At 35.8% G+C, this 23556-nt stretch overlaps 1 protein-coding gene across 1 annotated transcript in view; it reads left to right on the top strand.

Moving 5' to 3' along the window:
* The window catches only part of LOC111148368 (roundabout guidance receptor 2), a 583098-nt gene that overhangs the window by 417837 nt on the left and 141705 nt on the right, over window positions 1-23556 (top strand). Inside the window, exon 5 of the mRNA XM_022504872.1 lies at window positions 7633-7771. Within this exon, the coding sequence (XP_022360580.1) occupies window positions 7633-7771 (139 nt within the window). The remainder of the gene's footprint in view (window positions 1-7632; window positions 7772-23556) is intronic.

Raw genomic sequence — 23556 nt, 5'->3', positions numbered from 1 at the left:
TCTACATCTGTCATGAGTTCTTGAAATCTCTAACAGAAGGTTTAAAGTCCTCTAAATTCTACTTAGCTATTAAGTCCCCTTTTGTACAGCCTTTCTGGAGGCCTCAGACCTCCTGCCAATCTGACTGAGCTACTTTAGATCTCCTCCAGAAGCTCATGCTGATGGATATTTATCTCCCTTTTTCTCTCATCATGGATTCTGTTTCCTGCACTCTGCCTTTGTTTCTGTAAGTCCTTTATCAGAAGAGTGTTTCTTTCCTGCCTTCTATCTGACTACAGCCTAGAGCAAATTTTAGGGCAAAATGCATGTATTCTTTCTAAAACTTAATTGATATTTTGGCTGGTTATAAAATTCTAGTTAAAAAAAATGTTGGTCAGAATATTAAAATCACCACTTCAAAATCATTCAGCTTCTGTTGTTGCTCTGAGAAGTCTACTGAGCTTCTGACTCCTATGTGATCAGTTTTCTCTCTTTCTTTCTTTTTTTCTCTTTCTGGTTCTAGTACTGAATCTTTATTCCAGTATTCCGAAATGTTTTAATACTATGCCTTCGTTTGGCACTTTTTTCATTTATTTGCTGATGAGCAATTGTAATCTAAAAACTCTCTATCTAAATAATTAAGGGAGTTATATTCTCACATCTTTTTTATTCCATTTATATGTAAATCATGTATTTGTTAATTTGATGTTAAACCTCCAGGTCTTTTCTTTTTTCTTTCATTCTTCCTTATTTATTGTATTCTGTTCTTGTTTCATGGAAAGGTTAAGTTCTTTTGCATCTTAGGATCTTACTAATCCTTTTTTCAAATATAATTTTCTTGTGATGCTTCCTGCTTTTATTTCTTCTGACTTACTCCCCACCCCCTTCCTTACATTATTGTATCTTTAACATTGGAGGCTTTCTTCAAATGGCCAGTGATCTATTGTTGTTCATTCATATTTAACTGCTGTTCATCAAAAAGACTATTGGAATCTCTGTGTCAGTTGATGGCTTTCAGGGTAGGGTAATCAAATTGAGAAGTAGCCATTTCATTGGAGATCAATACAGAGGATGGAGCTGGTGATGTTGATTTCCAGTTATTAGAGGAAAGATTATAGGCAGTGGTGGCCTAAGTGTAGTTGAGATACTGAGAAACAAAGCTGTGTGAGAAGAGATCTTGGTACCAAACCTTAGGAAATGTCCAAGTTTTATGGATAACCTGTGGCCCTCCTGTAAGAATTCCAAATATAAGGCATCATTAAAATTAAGATAATTATTGAGAGCAATATAGTTCTTTTAAATACTGTTTACTTGCAAACGTTAGAACAGCAAAATATTTCTTGTTCATTCTCTCATTTAACAAAATTCTATTGAGCACCTCCTATGTGCCAGGCCCTGTTTAAGTGTTTAATAAAGTAATAAGATGAGTAGCCGTATGCCCTGCTTCTGGCAAACCTTGTGCATTATGTTATCAGCAAGAGCATGAAACTACAGTGAGAGAAGCATTTTCTCCTCCAAAAACATTTACCTATGTTTGTCTTTGCTTCACAGGATGATTTCTCTCAGATAAAGAAAATTCTTGGCAAGAAAAGAAATTAATGCACCCAGGATTGATTCAATCACATTCAGGCAGACTCTGATCATTATCATCTGGTCTGTTTTGGAAGGGCACAGTGATTCACATTCAGTGGCTGTCATAACCCCATCCCCTCATGCCTGCCCCATTAAATAAAAAGAGACATACTAAGGCTAGCCATCTGACTTCCCGTTTTAATAGACACCATAAGGTGGCGAGTGCTTCTGAGTCAGCTGAAGTTAAAGATAAGGTTTACAAGCACTGGTCAGCTCTGCTGTCCTTTTATTGCATAGCTGTGGTCGTATGAGACTTAAAGGACTCTACCTACATGATTACTGCTGCAACACCACTTTCACAATGTCAAACAAAGTTTTTTTTAAACGTTGTTAAGATGATCCCAGTAATAGCTCTCATGACACAGCCATTGCCAATTTCATCACCAGAGTCAAGGACTGCCTGCAGTTGAAAACGGAAATTTGTTCACTGGGGATTTAATTTCCTTCATTGTCCCATGTAAAGAAGAAACTTAAAGAGAGATTATGCAACCGCATTTCAGACTTACCGTATTTTGTATGAAAGTGAACATTTTGTTTTCGGAACATTATTGACACAACCGTAGTGAGACTTGGCATTTGATGTTATTACAGCCCTACAGAGTTGGATTTTCCAGAATGCCAATTTGAGATTAAATTGACCTGACTACTTAAAACCTGTACTTTACATAGTACCACCCTGTCAAACAACACTAACGTCTCAAGAGAGATTAACCCTGTGAGCAAGTTATGCAGGTGATTCAAATCCAGTTAATCTCACATTAAAAAAAAAAAAATGTTAATTGCATTGGCAAAGACATTGCCTCCGATCACTCAATGGCTATATAATTAGGGATCAGGCCATTCAGAGGGACTCTGATCTAATTGATAAGCAGTCAGAAAACAGCCCTTGAGATTTCTCCCCCTGATTTTCAATATGTGATCAGACATAAGGTGGTAACGTGGAAAAATCAGTGACCTTATTTTACATGCCTCAAAATTAACTTTGCTCATGATTTAGTAGTTCAAGATGTTTTCACCTATATTTAATTGTGCAAAACTTCCCTCATGGGCATTAATGAGTACTGAATAGGATTACTTATCAACTTACTTTCTAACGCTTATAACTTTGCATTTATTTGCAGATGATTCTGACACAAAACAGCAAACCCCAAGACATTTCCTTGTAATTTTTGCAAATTGTGTCTGAAAGGGGCATGGCTTTATGTTTGGCTCATGATAACAGTGGTCACTGCAGTGGCAAAGCCTTCAAAAATATGCTTTCTACCTGGACAACTTCTTTGGTCTTTAATATTCATATTTCTAGTTCTCATATGTTCTGGAAATAAAGTCTAGTTAAGGAAACTGGAAAATAATTCTTATAAAAAACGTATTTCCGTTTAAATAAATGTAGGCAAACCTACAGTTTTTAACATACTGTTTTTTGTAGGCAGTTAAAATTGAGGTAAAAGGTGAATTTAGTATAATTAGCAGAAAACAATTGGAATAATGAATAATACAATTTAGAGATGATTACTATAATGGGTGCTGTGGAAATTCCCAGAATAATACTTTAAAAGTTGTGACCAGATTCTAATGTATTAGTAAATGTCTATGTCACTTTGTTGAAAGGTACAACTGAAAATACTCAAGTATGAAACCCAACTTGATGTGCCCTATATGTGCAAATGACTTTTATCTGGCTTATTCTTTGCATTGTCTTTTTTTTTTTTCTTTCCTATCAATTGAATTACATTTTCCCTCATGAGCCAATGTTAGGCTTCCAAAAATTCTATACCACATACTCCCCTATGGTTATCTAGTTGCTAGGCAACTAGACTCTGCTTGAGGGCAGAAGGAAATAGTGAAAGTTCACTGCGAAGTTGGCCACCCCTGCTGAGTTCATCAGAACAGCAGCAGGGGATCCTATATCTTCCTTCTTCTTGAAATTATAAATTAGGTGCTTCCACGTGTCTCCATACAAAAACAGTGGGGTTTAGAACACATAGGATAGCCAAAAAACCCTCAAGTATCCTGACAGTGTCCCAAGGATGAAGAAACAACTTTGCTTTTAGTAACTCTGGTTTTGTAACAAATCTAATGTAAAGTTTACCCTTTGGATTAATTACATTCATATGTTGCAATTTTGTGACAAGTAGCATCTTAAAGGAAGCATACAAAAATTTGGCCTGAAAAATATCCGTGTGTGTTTTAATGGAACTAGTCTCACGTACTGTTATAGAAATTAATTCGTAGTTAGTATCATGTCATGAAAATTTTCTATGTTACATAGATGACAGAGAGAGAGGGATAACTTTATCATTCCAATGACCTACTAGTTTAGCAACATATGAATCTGCCACAATTTTTCTTAAAAGCACCCATTTTCCAATACTCCCAGTGTTGCTACAATGATCCTATGTAGTTCTTCTTTTTTTGTTGCAATTATGAATTATCAAAATTATTCTTTTCTCCAATATTCACATTTTCTTTCTTTTTCTACTGATCATTAATGTTGCCATGTCCATCTTATTTCTGATTTTAGTAGGCATGTTTTTAGCATATTATTTTTAAAAAGTTTTGCATTTGCTTAAGTTTTGATTCCTTTTTTATTCATTTTTTAAATCCAAGAGCTTTTCAATATCTACAGATGTAATCATATTTTTTTCTTTTTCCCTTCTAATATGTAAGCAGCCTCCTTTATCTTCTTTTTTTTTTTTTTAAAGATTTATTTATTTGACAGAGACACAGTAAGAGAGGGAACACAAGCAGGGGGAGTGGAGTGGGAGAGGGAGAAGCAGGCTTCTTGCTGAGCAGGGAGCCCAATGTGGGACTTGGTCCTAGGACCCTGGGATCATACCTGAGCCAAAGGTAGGAGCTTAATGACTAAGCCACACAGGTGCCCCAGAAACCTGACCACAGTGGCATAAGGATAAGGATAAGGTGTTCATTTTTCTCCTATCTACCATTTTTTTGTGATGAAAGGATCCACGCGCGTGCGCGCACACACACACACACACACACACACACACACACAGCCCATAACCATACTCCACATGCCAATCTGTTCCAATTTGCTAAATAGAAATGAGGATCTTTCTAGACTTTTCTTCTTCAACCTTCACATCTGACTGATCACTCAGTTCTGTTATCTCTTCATTCCGTCCCCATTTCCATATCCATAGAACCACTCTATCAGTCCAAAGCTGAAATAATTTCTTACAAAAACCATTTGACCTAATTCACTATTTCATGTTTCTCTTCCAGTTCTTCTTCCACAGACCTGCCGACACAGTCTTTTCCGCATGTTATTAGAAATGTTGCTTCTTTATTTAAAATCCTTCAGCAGCTTTCTTGCACTCCCAGGGCAGAACTCATATTCCTTGACATGGCCTATAAGACCTTCATGGTCTCGCCATTCCCTAACTAGCTTCATCTGTCTAACTAGCTTCATCTCCCTGATGAAACCAAGCTGTTCACCAGCAACCAAGCTCAAAGTCTGCCATAGGAAAAGCTGTGTTAACATGTGCTAACTGAAAGAGCAGATAAGGAGAATGACTTCTCACCATACACTAGGTTGCAGCACAACACACCCATTAGAATCAGAGTGGGCGGGAAGAGTCTACTGACAGATGATTTCTCAGTCTCAAGCCATATTAGCAGTGGCTTAGCTCTCTTTTAACCTTGGGTCATTGCAGCTTTTAGATGAATTAGATGAATGTCCCCAAGTGATGGGAAAGAAAAAGTTAATCCTGCTCTCTGTGCTCATGATTCACTTGTGCTGTTAGCATTCCAAGCACTCACACAGGGATACTGTACTTAACTCTGTTGCCTATTTGCCGCCACAAACAACGGCTCAGTATCAACCGGCCACTGCTAAAATAGTTTTTTGGAGCACAGGGTGTCCAGGGTTCAAAAGGATAATGCTAAATCGGGGCACCTGGGTGACTCAGTCAGTTGAGGAACGGACTCTTGATTTTGTCTCAGGTCATGATCTTGGGGTTGTGGAATGGAGCCCCAAGACAATCTTCATGCTCAGTGCGGAGTCTGCCTGTCCCTTTCCCTCTGCTCCTCCCTGACTCGTGCTCTCCTCTCTTTCTTTCAAATAAACAAATAAAATCTTTTTTTAAAAAAAGGATGATAGTAAATCATTCCATCCAGCATGCAGATTTGTTCTGCTCTCTTTGAGGGAGGGGGCCCTAGCTGCTAATTGATTCTGACTACCTAAAGTCTTTAGGAGCAACCTTTTTTTTCCTTCCAAGTTTTTATGGGTTATTTCTAAATTCTGTGTTTAAAAAAGCACTCCATGGGGGCACCTGGGTGGCTCAGTGGGTTAAAGCCTCTGCCTTTAGCTCAGGTTATGATCCCGGGGTTCTGGAGCCTGCTTCCCTCTCTCTCTCTCTCTCTCTCTCTCTGCCTCTCTGCCTACTTGTGATCTCTGTCTTTCAAATAAATAAATAAAATCTTAAAAAAAAAAAAAAAAGCACTCCATGAAAAGTTCTGTTTGCCTGTTTCACAGCTTGGGATTTTGAGGTCTCAGAGTGCAGATATGTAAGCATATGCAGGTTGCTCTTTTAGAGAAAATTTTGATCCATACTGTCAGCTTCACTGGGGAGAGATGGAGTTGTCTTCCTTCTGAATGCCAATGATTCTTGACTTTATGCAATACAATATGTCTCTTGCAACTTACACATTTATTTTATAAATACAGATCTTTATTTAGACAATAAAATTATATACTTCCTTCCTATACTCTTAATATATGCTATTTGAAGTGATTTATTTTCTTTAAAGGTTTCTTGCTAAATATGTTTTAGTTTTGTTGCCATTTGTTTGACATTTTTAAATTGGGTTTGAAACTAAAGTCTTAAGTGACTAAATATGGCCATATGGCCAGATAAACTGTGTCAATTCCCAATGGATTTCATCTTTCTTTTCCCTGACTTCTCTTTCTACTTCAGTAAGTAGCACTATTGGACTCTCTATGATTTGGAGATATATGCTAATAAATACTTAAATGGTAATGTTTCCTGTATCAGACCATTGTCAAAAAGGGAAGAAACTAGATAAGAACTTACAATGTTTAGAAATCCATAAAATGACCGTGTTTTATATTTCTATTAGGTAGTAATATTTTTATGGACAAGGATTGATTGTTTTCCTAGCCTTATGTAGAGGGGTACTGACATGCAGAGTAAGGAGGATAGGTGCAAAGTAACAACAACAAAAATAAAGGGGAGGAGAATGAAAACAGACTACTAGAAAAATAAACATAAAAGTTAGGTAAAGAAAAGATCTGGAGCACTAAAAAGATAATTGGAAGTGGTCCCAGAAAACTATATATAATGATAAATAGTTTAAAATAATTAATAATATCAGTGTTTTTGACTTGAGAAAAAGTCAGATTGACAGTTTTTTATTTAAGAAAAAAATCAGGGAGAGAGATTTTCGTACACGAAGTGAAAACATTCATGGAAATTTGGGGTCCTTGTGAAATGATAGCCTATCTGGGAAAAATTAGATAACACTGATATGTGAAAGCACAACGTTTTTGTTTGTCTTCTCTAACATTCTTTTTTTTTTTTTTTTTTAAGTTTTTATTTTAACTCTGGTTAACGCTAGCATTCTTGATGGAGAATTAAGATTAGTTTCCTTTTTGATTTTTTCCATTGGTTTCAACTCTTAACTTTCCCATTCAGCCACTGTGATAGATTCAAGTGATCATTTTTTATCTCTTTCCTTCTTTCTGCGGAATTCAGTGTTCAGATTTTTTATGACAGGATTTACATGATTTGGCTCAGGAATTCATTGAAAAATCAATTTAATATTTTCCAAAAGACTGTATGGTGTTCCATATAAATCAGAGCTACCTCTGTATTCTAAAATATTTTATTTTATTCAATTACATTGGATTCATAAGGTCTAATCAAGACACATTTGAGATCCAGAGTTACGTTTTTTCTATAACGTACTTAAAACATGCACAGCATTCATTTCGTTTTACCATTGTTGCTTTTTTTTTTTTTTTCTTCTTTCCTTCCTAAGAACGACCCACATTTCTCAGGAGGCCAATTAACCAGGTGGTGCTGGAGGAAGAAGCTGTAGAATTCCGTTGTCAGGTCCAGGGAGATCCTCAACCAACTGTGCGATGGAAAAAGGATGATGCCGACTTGCCAAGAGGAAGGTAAGAACATCATATGGGTGGAAAATTGTTAGATGACCGTCAAACAATTAGGAAAAAAAAGACATCCCCATCGTACCACCGAACACTCTTATAGCTGAGTGTATTATTTCCACACATATGGTTTTTACATATGTGAGCCACGTAGCTGCTGTTTAATAATATGCCAAAGTCCTCCAGGATTTTACTGTCACTCCTTCATCGAATTTTCACATAAATGCCCGATCCGCCACTCCATCTACTATCCCCAACTGTCAACGATGCTGAAGTGGCCCTTTCCAGGTCTGCCATTCTGCTCCTGGTGAACTCTTGACTACCTAGCCTAATTGCTTCCAATGACAGCTCTGCTACTGTGACACTTCTCTGTCTGCTGGATACTGCCTGCCTTCCTTGGTTGTCCAGAGCCTCACTAAGCAAAGGCTGCTGCGTGTAGCTTCTGGAGTGAAGCAGAAGTGAAGCAGAAAAGGTAGTGAATACTTGACATCACTATCCACACAGGGAATTGGTCACTTAGGGACTGCCTGCCACTTTCTTGGTCTCCATCTCTTCATGGAGATCTTTTCCTCCATCTCTTTTCTATGCTTCCTATCACCCAACCCCAAACCCAGCCATTCAACTCTCTAGGAGAAGTCCAAAACTGCTTGTCATCCTCTTATAAAAATATTTAACTTTTTGGTTGTCTAAAATCTAAGACCTTGCCCTTTATGCCCAAATGTTTTCAAGTGTTTTTTCTAATGAGCAAGTCTAGCTTTTTTTTTTTTAAGATTTTATTTATTTATTTATTTAATACACACACACACACACACACACACACAAAACAAACGCGCGCACACACACACACACACACACACACACACACACACACAGAGCATGAGCAGGGGGAGGGACAGAAACAGGCTTCCTGCTGAGCAGGGAGTCCTACATGGGGCTCTCCACCCCAGGACCCTGGGATTTAAGATTTGCTTTGTCTTCCCCCTAGTCTTACCTTCTGAAACTATAGCCATCACTCCTACTACAATCATCTGCATAAAATTTCACATCCTGTGTTTTTTGTGATTTTTTTTCTAAAAAAAAAAAAGAAATTAGGTTTCATTCAACTGACTGAAATTAAACATGCTTTCACGGACATCAGGCACCTTTTTTCTGCTATGGATACTTAACTGAATGTATCCCTTCATTCAAAAAACCTTGGTTTATTTATCACTAAGCCTCTGATACTATATTTTCTAAAATTGTATCATCAATAACACTGGTCTGAAATGGACCAAACATTAGAAAGAATCAGTGACAGGTTCTTTGCTATAGGAATAAAACAAGTGAAACTTTTAATTTGGCTAGTTTTTCAGATTAAATCATGGGGAAAGTCATCTCTCCTGTTTCCTTTTTCACTTTGCTGTTAGACACCTTGTTTTGAAGGAGTGTTGTTGTGGGAGTTCGTGAATGTGAGATTCCTCAACTCTTCTCAGTGGAGAAACAGGTTAAAAAGCAAGAAGAGTTTATGGAGTGGAGTTATTAGCGTCTATCCTCTATGTATAGTCAATAATTATCCTCAAGTTTGAGAGCACTTAATGTGTAATTTTAAAATGTTGATATGAATTTGAGAGATGAATTATGTAGTAAAATTTAGCATAGTATAGATGAAGGTTAATTTCGAACTACTGGGAGTAAAAAGCCTTGTCAATTTTTAAAAAGATTTTATTTAATTATTTGAGAGACACGGAGAGAGAGAGCAGGAGCAGGGGGTGTGGCAGAGAGAGCGGTAGAAGCAGACTCCCTGCTGAGCAGGGAGCCAGATGCTGGCTCCATCCCAGGACCCAGGGATCATAACCTGAGCAGAAGGCAGATGCTTAGCCTACTGAGGCCCCCAGGCGCCCCAGCTTTGTCCATTTTTTAAAAACAAACAATCAACCTTAATTTGGAATATTTTTAGCTTTATAGAAAAATTACAAAGATAGTACAGAGAATTCTGTACTACAAAGATATTACAGATATTACAAAGATAATACAGAGAATATACCTGATACTCAGGTTCCCCTCTTGTTAACATCTTACATTATGATGAAACATTTGCCATTCTTAATGAACAAACGCTAATGCGTAATGATTAAAGTTTATACATTCTTTTGATTTCACCAGGTTTTCCATTAATGTCTTCCTTCTGCTCCAGGATCCAATCTAGGGTATTTAGTTGGGATATTATAGAATATTGCATTACTTTTCATGTTTCCTTAGTCTAGTATGACAGGTCCTCAATCTTTCATTGTTTTTATGACCTTGACAGTCTTAAGGGGTACTGGCCAGGTAGCCTACAGAACGTTCCCCAAACTTGAATTTGTTTCGTATTTTCTTACAATTAGATTGGATTTGTGGAGTGTTAGGGAAGAAAGCCACAGAGAATGCCCTTTTGTCACATCATATCAGGGGTTACATGATATCCATAGAACATCCCTCATGATCCTGCCATTTTTAATCATTAAAAAAGATCCAGTACACAAATGTTTCAGACATTGGAAGTTGAACAAGTGTGTTGCATTTTAATGGGTCTATGTCTTTGAATTAAGGTAAAATAAAACTTAATCAAGCCCAGTTTGATTTGTTCCCAGATTTGTTTAGGCATTAGATCATAAGTCTGACACCTCTAGTTGCTACAATATTCTCCGATCTTATGAAATTCATTTGCTTTGGATTGCAAATGAGAAAAACAAAAGAACAGTATGAATATTACATGTTTAGAACGGATAATAGAAAGGACTCTTAAGACAAGGTTGAAATTTTGAGAAATCTTACCTCCATTAACTTTCCTTAAAACATTGTCATAGGTTTCTGGCCTCTTTATTTTTCTATTACTGGTATGATATTATGACTGCGCTTTGTGTGACCAGCTAAATATTTTTAAAGTATTAAGCAAATGGAAATGCTGCGTAAGCATTAAATTTTCCGTTAGAAAGGCTTAAAGTGAGGATCAGTGCAGTATAGAAATTGAGGTCAATATTTTTGTCACGATAGAAGCCGTGTCCTCTTTCTTGAATTTTCAATCTTTAAATGGTATTTCAAAGAAGCTTATTCATTCTTAGATTTGTATTCATTAGCATAAGCTTCACTTATGCATAATGAGGGGGAAATAGACCTCTTTACTTGGTGAGGAATAACAGTAATGACTTTTAACCAACCGTAGCCTAAATCAACAACATTGATTCTATTACATTATTTAAGTCTCCGACTAGGGAGATGGCCATTGTTCTTGTGTAGGCAATTGTGTGAAGTGGTGTGGAGGATGACATTTCCTTGGCTTAACATTTAATGCAATTTGAATAAGGTTTGTGTAGTGCTTCATGCTTAACACATTTATAGTAAAGCTTTGTAGGGCAGCTGCATAGCCTGTAATTACTATGTAAGTAATATGTGACTATTTTTCTTTTGGAGACAAGAAAAGCTTTTCAATTCAAGTTTAAATTTATGAGATGCTGTGATAGCTATTTAAACCTTCAACACAGAAGAAGATATCTGTGCCAAACTTTCAGTAACCAGAGATGAATTAAGTGCGTATTTTTTTTATCTTTACTGTGAAAATATTTTTTTTAGTAGTACTCGTATAGCTCCTTCTTTGATTTAGCCTTTAAACTCCTGACCTTTCTCAGTAACTATCTTTAATAAAATTAAAATGTACTCTTGGCGAGTTGTATTAAAGACATTTTTTTGATTAGATGAGTGTTTTGGTGAGGTGGGAAAAGTAGCAATTCCTAAGGCTAGCAATAACCCTAATGCCCAACCAGGGAAAAGTTTTCTATTTGGGTATTTTCCATATAACAAAGAAACAAAATAGGAAGGAGCGTTTACCTTATTACATGCTCCTGTCAGAATGTTAATTGTTTGCTGAAACTTCTGAAGATGCTACTGTTTCACAACTGGAAGTTTTAGGGAGAAAAAAGAAGACATTGCTTTGATCTGTAACTATGTCAAGTATCAGTATCTTTTCCAGAGGGGCTCCATATATGTATGCTCAAATAAGTGAAAATCGACTCATCTATTATGGATGAGAATTTTACATATGGATGAGAATTTTTCATACGAATATGAAAATGAAATAGGTAGAGGGAATAAGATGGGGAGGTAAGGAGAAAGAGGGGAAAGATTTTATTATTTATAATAATTATTTTTTTAAAAACAGGATTTTTTTTTTTAAGTATAATTTAAGTGGTAGAATGTACCCTTTTCGGAATCACCTACATTTATTAAGTGCCTACTATATTTAAATACTCACTGGTATTCTGTTTAAAAAAAGTCATTTTCAGCAAGATAAATATACTGTTCTTGGTTGTTTATTTTTTGTTAACCAGATTGGGTGATGTGGGAAAGTATTTACATACACAATACATTAAAGAAAGTCAGGACTAAAGTAATCCTAGTCTCTTCCTTGGGTACCACATCTTTTTTCTCAGGCAAACTTAGAGCTTTTTCCTAATTAATACTCTTTTGATGACTCGTGCCTTCCTCACATCTTTCCACAAAGTGTTTCATATGATAAAAGTTGCCGGTATTTATAATACTAAGACAATGTTTCATCTTAGGCTATGTTTCATCTTACCATATGGATAGTGCCTATTTGTTATATCAAAATAAAAATACATATATATATATAATATACATATATATCCCGAAGCTCTATGAAAAATACCATGTATTAATATGAAAGAAACAATATAATCAATTTACAATGAAACAAATAAAAATTAAATTAAAATACACCAACACTACAGTATTCTGTTCAATTGAATAGTAGTGAGGAGAATAAAAATATCCCTTCTCAGAAATTAGTTAATGAGTAGTGCAATGAATCTAATTGAAATTTCTTATCTGGGCCTGTCAGTACAGATTGTATTTCAGTTAATTATTGGCAATCTTTTAAAGAATTGCAAACAGGAGATTTAACGTACTTCATCATTTATATAATTTTGTTGTATCACCGTATAGCTAGTGCCATGATTTTTTCTATTTCATTTTTATTTATTTTCTAAACCAATTCTAAAGTGACACTAACTTTCTTAATAAAGATCTAGAGTACAGAAAGGAATGTTCATAATAGCTTGTCAGAGCAAAAAGGAAATAAAATATGCCATTTATATTCTTATGTATGCCTGCAAATTTTAAATGCGGTTGATGGCTTGCACATAGTAGATATAATTCATGAATATTTCATAAAAATAGAAAAGGGACTTGAGACTAAGAATTGCAAGATATATGGTGCAAAATTTTATCAATTTTCTTGAAGCCACTGACAAATTCCTTTTTCTAAAGTGCAAGTCTATTTTAAGAGAGATTTTTTAGAGTTCTTAGTTCCGTGAAATGTGAGATTCACATAAATACATGAATCCTTAAGAAAAGAAACTGAAGAGAATCACTTATAATTCCCTTTTTTTTTTTGTAGCATTTTTACACTAAGTGGCTCTTTTCACTTAGCTGTGGAAAATGTTCTTATATTAATTGTTTTGAAGCTCCATTGTTTAGAGCATGTGCTTCTGGGATGGAGAGATGCTGAACAGGTGCTCAGCCTCGCTGCTGAGGAGATGGGCCTTCTTCACATATAGTGTGTGCTTCAAGGACATGTGGTAATTTGGGCTCCTGATAAATAACTACGCTGATTAGGTAGGCTGGTCGAGATTGGTCAATTAATTTTTTTTAAAAAGAAGGAAAAGAACTGAGAGCTGGAGAAAAGCAATGTATATAACACATGATACGTGACATCTGAAAAATGGATTGGTTCCTAAGGTTTAGGAAAAAAAAAAAAGTATAAATGAATACTCTATGATTTTTCAGCTATCCAGATACCTTAGCCGTTCTATTTAGAGAAAAAATTAGAACTACATGTACAGTTACTGGGAGGCCTTTTAATATAGCTACCAATAGCAGGAAGAATGCTGAGGCCATTGCCAGAGATGTTAGACTTTAGGCTTGTTCTGACACTGTTCAATCATTTATCTGTTTAGTTATACTCCCATGTTCTGGAAATGGTGTTTGACATATTTCACTACCACTAACTAGGAGTGTGACCTTGAAGAAGGTATTTAAACTCTATGTTTTACATCCTGAAGAAATGGACCAGCAATGCAGTGGGACTAATGACTACCCTACACTTTGATTCATTCGTACAGAGTGAATAATTATGCCATCCATTCTAACTCAAAGGGTTATTAAAATGATATAACTAATTCAAAGCACTGTAAATACTGTACCATGGATACACATAACAAGTGCTCCAGTTTTATAAATTCAGCTGATTGCTGGCATTTATTACTTATATAAAAACTATAAGGGAAATATAGTGAAGGTGAAAAATATTGAGTATACAATTTCTAGGACACTCTTTCTTTGGCCAATTTCTATAGAAACACATAAAATCCTTTTGATTCAATAAATGTCACTCTTGCTTTTAAAATCATATGGATTTATTTATATATTTGGCTAGCCAGTTTTCCTAGCCTGAGAGTTACCTCCAATTTTCTACCTCTGGAAGATTGTGCATGGCCCAGATATTTCATCATTGCCTCAGTTCAAAAAGATATCTTGGTTGGGACTTTCAAATTTCACACATTATACTCTATCATTTGTCAGCTCATAATATGAAAACCATCACTTTTGTAAGAAGACTATTGAAACAATAAAAGCAAGTACTTTTGAAGAACATGCTATTTGTCACACACTTCTGCATGTTAATTACGTTATTTTCAATAGTATTCTAGAAAAATACAAATCCTCATTTGAGGGATACGGAGATAGAAGCTTAAATAATTTTCTTCCAAAGTCACACTTAATACATGTTAGGGCCAGGACTTGATTTAGAATATGTCCAGCATAAAATATGTATTTTTAAAAAGATTTTATTTATTTGACACAGGGAGAGAGATCTCAAATAGGCAAAGAGGCAGGCAGAGAAAGAGGGGGAAGCAGGCTCCCTGCTGAGCAGGGACCCTGGTGCAGGGCTCGAACCCAGGACCTTGAGATATGACCTGAGCTGAAGGCAGAGGTTTAACCCACTGAGCCATCCAGATGCCCCTAAAATATGTATTTTAAACTAATGGGCTTCATAATTACGTGATTATTAATTGTTTATGCACTTAAGCCACTTGCAAATTTTATATTTAGATAAAATTTTAGATAATCAGTTAGAAACACTCTATTACGAGTAACTTTATGGGATTAATATAGCATTAATGTTAAGGGTAATTTTTAGACCAATTTCATAAGCCACACATAAATTCTCTTAGTGTTTTGAAAAGTTAAATTTGGACCAGGTCAAAGTTACTTTGTTGGAAGTTGAAGATACAGATTTTGTTTACAAACAGGATTAATTAGCAACTTTCAGAGGGATGCCAAAATGGTCGTTTCTCTGTGTTTTCATCAAATAGGTGCTAATAGTTGCTGTTAACACTAAACTCATTGCCGCTTAGGTTGAGGAGTGCATGTTGCCCCATCCTGTGACCACACTGGCCCATCTGTTGAGAATCTCCACTTGGGAACAATGCAGGAACTGGCATCCAAATTGGGTTCTGGCCAGTGGTCAACTAACAAGCTGGGACACACTTGGAATATGAAATGCCTTGAAGTCAAAGATGTCCGTTAACTGGCAGCTCTTGTGTTGCCAAGACCAGGTGCCAGTCTGCAGAGCAAAAGGGTCCGCCTGAGTGCCACCTGTCATTGGCACGTGGGTGTTGTCCAGCACAGGAGCTGCAGCAGGTTTGTTCCATCCATCATAGTGAAGCATGTTCGAGAATTCACTAGACGGGCATCAGGGCTCCAGCAGTGTTTTCCCGAATATATAGGACAAGTCAAAGGCTTACCAAGACATAGTCACTGTATCAAGCCACGGGTGGGTATATTGGATATTCACTGTTGGAGACACACTTTCTAGTCCCTAGAGTCTTACCTTAACTGTAAACAAAATATAAAAAGGAGAAAGTTCTTTAACTGACCATGTTAACACAAATCCTTCCCTTCACATGACAGTTTGTGGTTAGAATCCCTTCGATGAGTTTGAATCCTCAGGGGTTTTTCTTAAGATACACTTCTGATAGACTTTTGTGGTGGTTGAACTTCTTCATCAGTTGTCATTGCAATGGGGGCCTACAAGGTGAAGTTGAATTTAGGAGATTAGCGATCTTATCCCAGCTCTGCCGAAATGCATCACGCTGTTTTAAGTAATTTACATAATATCTTGAGTATCAGAGTCCATATCTGCAAAATGTGTAAGTTGGATAGGTGGCTTCTGTGCCTTTAAATTCTGAAGTGGTTTGATTCTGTTGAATGGCAATAACTCAGAACATTTTAACAAGTATGATAACACATTTTTATAGGAGGAAAAAAACCCAGAAATTTAAAATGGATGGGCCTAAAGAGGAAAATAAAAGTATCCATCTGCCCATATATCGCTGACAACTACTTTTTATATTTTGCACATATCCTGTCAGATTTATATATATATATAGATATAGATATAGATAGATAGATAGGCATATTTTATATATATAAATATTCATATATGTTATATAAATATTTATATATTATATATATTTATATGTGTGTGTATATATATATATATGTATATATATATATAGACATATTTTTTCATTCAAAATTGCCTTTGATCCTAAGTGCTTATTTAGGTTTTTGTAGGAAAATTCTAGTATTGATTCAAAAGACTTGTTTTTTATTGCATTTTCCTTTTCTATAAATATAATATGAATACACTATACTTACATTGTGCTTACTCTATACAAGACCTATGCTAGGCATTTTACATTAATATATTTATTCTTACAGCAGCCTTATGATATAAATGCTATTGTTGGGACACCTGGGTGGCTCAGTCAGTTAAGCGCCTGCCTTTAGCTCAGGTCATGATCACCGGGTCCTGGGATCGAGCCCCACATTGGGCTCTCTGCTCAGCGGGGGAGCCTGCTTCTCCTCTCCCTCTGCCTGCTGCTCTGCCTACTCGTGGTCTCTCTCCATCTCTCTAATAAATAAATAAAATCTTTTTTAAAAAATGCTATTGTTATTCCCATATTACAAGTTGAAAAGTGGGACACAAAGAGGATAATATGACAAAGTCAGTCATCTAGTAAGGGATCTAGGATGTCTGACTCCAAAGCCCACACTCTTGACCACTAACTAAGAGGTGCTGGGTGGAAACAATCTTTTTCCATTCTTCATTTAGGATTAAATATTAGGAAAAGGCAGCTTAAGAAATGCTTGCCTATCAAGTAGTCACAAAATATATCGGTGTAATGAGGTACATCTAAATGATTTTATAACCTTTATCATAATGGCACTTATCAGTAATATATATCATATCAAATAAGTATGCATGATTTTAAAAATTATCTTTACTTCCCACTGCCCACTGAAACAAAGTTTAAAATAATTCTGTCTTTATTATCACAGAATATTTTAGCTCAATATATTCCTGTGTTCTTCTTTTGATTTTCTTTATTTATTTTAGTGAAAGACAGAGAGAATGTGTGTGTGTGAGTGCAAGCACAAACAAGGGAAGGGACAGAAGGGGAGGGAGAGGGACAAGCAGACCCCACACTGAGTGGGAAGCCCAGTGTGGGGCAAGATGCTGACACCCTGAGACCCCAACACCACAGCCGCTAGACCACGACTGATCAGAAACTGAGAGTCAGACGCCCAACCAATGGAGCACCCAGGCACCTCTATTCTTGTGCTCTTCTTAACACTGTACCTGAAAATAAAAATGAAGTCCCTGAGAACACAAAAGAAGCTAAAGAATTACTTGCTGTGAGAATTAAACCATTTAAGTATGTAAATCTAGAACTATGGACTTTCCTAGAGCATGTAGTTTAATTCATCTTTTCATCTGCACTGCCTAATGGTACTCAGACAGTGGTTGAATTTACTAAAAGAGCATTATTCTATATTTTCATGATAGTATTTGACTGTCAGCCATTCTATGGACAGTTGTGAATGGGTTGACAGGACTGAGATCTAGACTTTATATCTCCTAAAGTGTGGGGCTATTATCATCACCATTATTATTGTCATAATTATTATTATTTCTTATAATGGTCCTTTGGGAAAAGTTGCTGCTCAATCCAGTTATTCAAGACAACTGGTATGAATTGAAAGGGAAAGGAAAAAAACCCACAAAGAATAACTTGAGACCTAGTATTAAAATAACATGATGAATGAGAGTTATATTTTTGTTAGTGTGTAAAGGAGATACAGTTGTCAAGGATAAGAGACGAAACTCAACTACTTTCAAAGCTTTGTGAGAATAGACCCAACTCCACAGAGTAGAATCAATTATTGGAGAAATTTAGTTTGTGCATAGTATCAACTCATTGGAGTTTCATTCTCAAAGGTCATCTTTGCTAGTGGAGGGGGGTGGGTGCTGTTATTGAGACACAGGGAATCTTTGTCAAGAAATTAAATTACTAGTAGTCTCTTCTGGGAAGGTGATTCATGATATGAATCTATGGGGTAGACCTGTGACAAGATCTCAGTGCAGAAATTTTGCCATTCTTACAATGATTGTGACTGTCACAGTTATAAAAGTTACTATAATCCCTTTCAACTAATCTCATCAAATATATAGGTGTTTGGAGCCTTTATAAAGGGTACTTATTTAAGTATTATGCATCACTGCAATCCGTATAAAAATGGCACTTGTTACAAAAAATATATAATACGTATTATACATATATGTAAGATAAGTATTTCATCCATTAATCCACATTTTCTAAGAGTTTTGTTCAACATTTTACCACAAATAATAGAACCTTTATTTGACAAATTCTATAGAGAGAGATAAAGAAAATATTTTATCCTTACTATGAGCGCAATTTATAGCAAAATGTCAATTCTGTCAAAGGAATAATAAAAAGTCTCTAATGTACACCAATAAAATATTAGATTTCAAAAATTCAAAAATAATTATATATATGCATTGAACATTTTTAGTGCAACAGATTAAAAAAAGATGAGTTAGTTCTAAAGGATTTTAGTAGAGGGTATAAGATATGGACAGCATTAACTATTAAATAAGGCAAACTAGGTAAAAAGTATAATACACAAGACTCTTTAGGATTTCAGAAAAGCAAAGCTGCTTTAGTCCCACGTGACATTAGAGATGGGTCAGAAAAGGCAAACAGAATTCTCCTAAGTGGAGCTGCAAAGAATATTCTAGCACAATGGACTATTCCAAGCACTATGGAAGCAGGATGAAAAACCTTTGGTGGTGGAAAGTATAAGCCAACAATTAGTGGTTCATTTTGCCTGAAGTGGAGTGGAGTGGCACTTAAGGCCAACAAGGTTAGTTGAGGCTTTATTATGAAAGCCTCTAATTCCAAATAAAATGTTTATACTGAACACACTGTGAAACGGGGATTCACTGAAGCACATTCAATAGAAATGTATCTGTCTCTATGTTTAAAAAACCGATTCCCATATTTTATGTAGGAAGAGTTTGGAGTAGAGAATGCTTGGAGTTTGGAGTAGAGAATACCAGGGGAGGAAGTTGTTTAAAAGGTAGTTAGGGGACTCTAGTGGGTTATTTCCTATAAACATACAAATATGGATATTAATGCAACTGGAAATTCAAAGAAAAGCCTTTTTTTTTTGAGATGGATTATACATCAGGATTCATGGGAAAAGAGGAGATAAAGCTAATACTAAGGTTTATAACTTGGATGACAGATGTTGTCTTTAATAAATATGGAAGTCAAAAGATTTGTTTAACCCAACTATTTGCAATCACGTAATAATATCTTTTGTCACTGAAATCAGGCTGGAATTGTTTGCAAGATCCAGCAGTACTTTTTCTCTGAGTTAGGGAGAAAAAATTGCCAGATCCAATATATGTTATCTATGGAAAATTGTTCCTAATGTCACAGTTGTTAAAATAGGAAAAATGAATGTCTTAAAATTGATTTAGGGAGTACTAGCTAATTTTTCAAATGCTTTACATGCAGAGAAATCATTTAATCCTCAGTTTCCTCATGAAACGTGCTTCGTATCATTCTTATGTTACCATAGGAAGAATCTGAGAGGTAAATTCAAGTGGTAGAGAGAGATTTGAACCCATCCAGGCACTCTAGCCCTCAGGTCTGCTTTCTAAACTGCTATGCTTAAATAATCTATTTTTTTAAGATTTTATTTTTAAGTAATATTTTTAAGTACACCCAACATAGGGCCCAAACTCACAACTTTAAGATCAAGTGTTGCATATCCCACTGACTGAACCAGCCAGGTGCCCCTAAAATAATTCATCATTAAAGAAAATATATTATATTATATTACATTACATTACATTATATTATATTATTCATTTATTTTAAGTAGGTTCCATGCCTAGCATGGAGCCCAATGTGGGGCTTGAACTCAAAACCCTGAGATCAAGACCTGAGCGGAGATCATCAGAGGCTTAACTGACCAGGCCACCCAGGGGCACCAAAGGAAATTATATTAAAGTAAGAACAAACAGTATCTATTTTTTAAAGATTTTATTTATTTATTTGAGAGCGAGAGAGAGCATGAAGTAGAGGGAGAAGGAAAGTCCTCACTGAGTGGAAAGCCCAGATCATGACCTCCACTGAAGGGGGATGCTTAACCAACTGAGCCACCCAGGCATCCCAGAAACACTGTATTTTTTTCAGGGCCCACTAGTCTTATGCTAGGTGCTCACACAGTTATAATTAATCTTCCCAACAACCTTGAAGTATGAATCCCCTTTTTAACAGTGCAGGAAACTGAAGCTTTGGGACAGTGAGCATCCTTGTGCTCAAGGTAACAGAACCTATGAGTAGCAAAGCAGGATCCAAACCCCAGGTCTCTCTGCATGAAAGCTTGTGCTCATTTCTCATTTTGGACCTGAAATACTGTTTAGTAAAATATATATATATATATATATATATATATATATATATCTGTGTAACTAAGAGAAAACAGTGTTAATCGCTGTTATTGTAATGGGAATATTGGGAGACATTTTTGATTGCCAATTTTTTGCCAAAATTTGCCATTTTTGAGACATTTGGAGGATTCGGTGCTACCATTACCTAATGGGGAGAGGCTAAGAATGCTACTACACAGAAGACTATGCACAGGGCCATTCCCACAGTAAAGGATAACATGGCCCAGAATGTCAACAGGACTGAGGTCGAGAAACCCTGATCTAGTAGAAAAGATGACGTAGGCATCGCTTACCTGAATGCTATTTTATATGATTTTTATTTTTTGTTTTATAATGTTAGGGCAAAAATAATAGAATATAGTTCAAAGAAAGAGATGTCAAAGTCTTTCCTTATTGCCTTAACTATGAAGATTACACCAGTGAGACAGACAGATAATACCATGGCTGGGTTTGACAGAAATACGTCATCATCGAATACAAGAAGGTCCTTTGGTTCACAAATGACTTGAGATGAATGTATATTTTTGCATATTTTTAGAATATATGAGGCATGAGATGTTTCTTTATATTTCTTCCTCATTAAATAGTTGCTGAATTGATAAAACTTGTTAAGAGTAGCTTAATTAGAGAAGTGTCTGAACCTTCTGTTTTCAAATATATCCAGCAACCTACATGTTATGTGATACACTTAATGATGACATGTGCCCCCATGTAGCTGTGTTGAATTCCCAAATTATTCCAGAAGCATATTTCACAAGGAGATTTCTGTGGACAGAAGAGGAGAGCGAGAGAGCCTTGTGACTCTTCCATAGCATAGTCCAAAGTGAACTTCCTTCTGATAATGCAGAGCACCCTTTCCCCTCCCTCAGCTAGTCTCACTTCGAACACCCATGGAATCTTCTGGAAGTTTATCCCGTGAGGACCACAAAGCCACTAAGTAGATGACACATTCAAAGATCCATTTCACTCTGAATTTACAATCCCTATTGCACAGAGTTCTTTCTCGACTCAGAAGAGAGCAAAAGTGGAACTGACTGTCAAAAATACATGCTCTGAGCTGTGGATTTTGTGGATTGCTGTGGGTTTAATCCCTGAAGTCCTTTTCTAACTGAACTTAAAATTGAGATTAATTTCTAACAAAACACACAACTATGAGATAGATTCACTTTTCCAAACCTGATGTTATAGTTCCTAGTCCTCTTGTAAAACCAAATTGTCTTAAATGAATTTAAGCCAATAATGAATTCTAAATTGAAGGATAAATTAACCTGCCTCCACCACTTTATTTGTTCCAACATGCTTTCCTTAATTGTGATTTGTTGGCGTTTTTTACCATAAATTTTCATGTTCTAATTAAACAAACTTATGGAAATAATACTACTAAAGTTTTAAAAGTACTTAAAGTAATGCATTTAAGGAATAGCAGATATTATTTTATTTGAATAAATCACAAGGATGGTTGCATATTAAGGATAGCAAAGAATTAGATATTCCTTTCTGCTGTTATGAACCAAATGATAATCCTAGTATCTCTAGAATGGTTTGAATTTAATCTTATATGAATGTGGTAGAAAGTAGTACATGATGTACACACACATACACACACACACACACACACACACACACACACGGTTAATCTCTAAACTTTCAAGGAATTTAAATTTAGTGAAAATCATTATAAATATGAGGTGATATTAAACGTTCTCTGCAGTCTTCAAAACAATAATGTAGTCATCAGTGATAGGTCAGTGCCCTCTCTGCAGATAATACCAAAAACAAAAAGAAAAACAAAACAAACAGAACAAAACAAAAAAACAGCCTAATTAAAAAGAAAATCTATATGCCAGGCAAATAGTGATATCAAATAGTTCTAATTTTAAGATTGTAAAGGTAAATCCTTTAATGTTAATGTTTGATGTAATGAAAGATTATCTGTGATAAAATATACTTTTATCTGTACTTTTATCATGTAATTTTGACATAAAAGTTAATTTTTATCTTAAACTTTTGGGACCTCACTCTTTTCTTACTGCTGTATATTGAACTTGAGTATCTTTATCTGGGCAACAGATGAAATCATAGAACAAGGATAGGTGTGAGCAAAGGTATCCTCTGTAACTTAGTATCTCCTTTAAACTATGGATTGCTCTGGGGTCCTGTGCACTGTATTGTTAATTGTAGTATTAGCCAATGATTCAGAAAAAATGAACACAGAAAATGTTTTAAAATAAAAATTATGAGTAAAAGACAAAATTTAACTAACTTTAGTCAAAGTTCAGGGGACTGAAAATAAGGTGATTTTTAAAAAAAAGATTTTATTTATTTATTTGAAGGGTGGGATGGGGAGGGCACAGAGTGTGAGTAAGAAGGAGAAGCAGACTCCCTGCTGACCAGAGAGCTTGATACAGGGCTGGATCCCAGGACCCTGAGATCATGATCCGAGCAGAGGGCACATGCTTACCCCGCTGAGCCATCCAGGCACTCCTAAAATGTTTCTTAGTGCTCAAAATGGGCACTGTGTTGTTCACAGCCTCTCTATTCTACAAACTTGACATTTTGTTATCAGTGATGTTTGGTCCTGGTGAAAGATACCCTTTTCCTGTGTATGTACACCCTTAATTTATTCTTTCACGAACAAATTGATCTTGACTACCTATTAGATTCAATTCACTGTACCATGCTCTGAGGATACAACTGTGAACAAAGACATGACCATGCTTTTATGGAGCTTCAACTCTGAAACTGTGGAGAGATATCAAACACATTAATTTTGTGTCAGCATAAACAGAAGTAGTTAGGCTCTAGGGAGACAGAATGGGGGGATGGGGAGGTATGGAGAAAAGTCCAGATGTGAAGACACAGC

Source organism: Enhydra lutris, unplaced genomic scaffold, assembly GCF_002288905.1.
Source record: "Enhydra lutris kenyoni isolate GAN:26980312 unplaced genomic scaffold, ASM228890v2 scaffoldscaffold2, whole genome shotgun sequence".
Classification (NCBI taxonomy): Eukaryota; Metazoa; Chordata; class Mammalia; order Carnivora; family Mustelidae; genus Enhydra; species Enhydra lutris.
The sequence above is the reverse complement of the archived record's forward strand: the minus strand, read 5'-3'. Positions and strand labels throughout refer to the sequence as shown.